The sequence below is a fragment of the Penaeus monodon genome, chromosome 20, assembly GCF_015228065.2.
Source record: "Penaeus monodon isolate SGIC_2016 chromosome 20, NSTDA_Pmon_1, whole genome shotgun sequence".
In the NCBI taxonomy this organism is placed as follows: Eukaryota; Metazoa; Arthropoda; class Malacostraca; order Decapoda; family Penaeidae; genus Penaeus; species Penaeus monodon.
Window position 1 is genome coordinate 26,854,204 of NC_051405.1, and position 564 is coordinate 26,854,767.

The 564-nt window shown below is 71.8% G+C and overlaps 1 protein-coding gene across 1 annotated transcript in view; it reads right to left on the bottom strand.

Annotated features, from left to right (window-relative positions):
• Window positions 1-564, bottom strand: part of LOC119585958 — a gene marked incomplete in the record, with an annotated part of 71,494 nt that overhangs the window by 1,533 nt on the left and 69,397 nt on the right. Inside the window, 1 exon segment of the mRNA XM_037934672.1 lies at window positions 1-529. Within this exon segment, the coding sequence (XP_037790600.1) occupies window positions 1-529 (529 nt within the window).

A 564-nucleotide genomic window follows, 5' to 3' on the forward strand; every position in this document is an offset into this window, starting at 1 on the left:
TTGCTGATGGAGTCGGTCTCGCTGTCGGTGTCGCATCCAGCGGGCGTGGTGGTCACGGGCTCCAGCACCTCCACCGCCTTCTTCTCCTGGTGGTGCCGCCGTCGCCGCGTCACCACCAGCAGGTAGTAGACGGCCAAGATCAGCACCACCACCAGCAGGCCGCAGCCGGCCCCCACGATGGCCAGGATGTCGCGGGTGGACAGAGTGCCGGGCTGGGGCGTGGTGACGCCCAGCTCGGACACACTGCCGCCCATGGGCCCGCCCTGGGTGGAGCCGCGCGTGTTGATCTCCGTGGTGGTGGGCGGGTGCGGCATGAAGAACTCGGCCGTGTTGGACCAGGGCCCCTTCGCGCCCATGCGGCTCTCCCCGCGGATGGCCGCGTAGTACACGCCGTCGTGGCGCCCCCAGCGCGCGATGTGGCGCGACACCTCGCCCGCGGGCTCCGGCGCCGGCCACTCGCGCGCGAACTCGCCGACGCCTCGGCCGGTGGCGGCGGCGTCGCGGGAGAACACCACCTCGTACTGCATCACTGGAATGGGGGGGGGGGGGGTTAGATGGGCACTG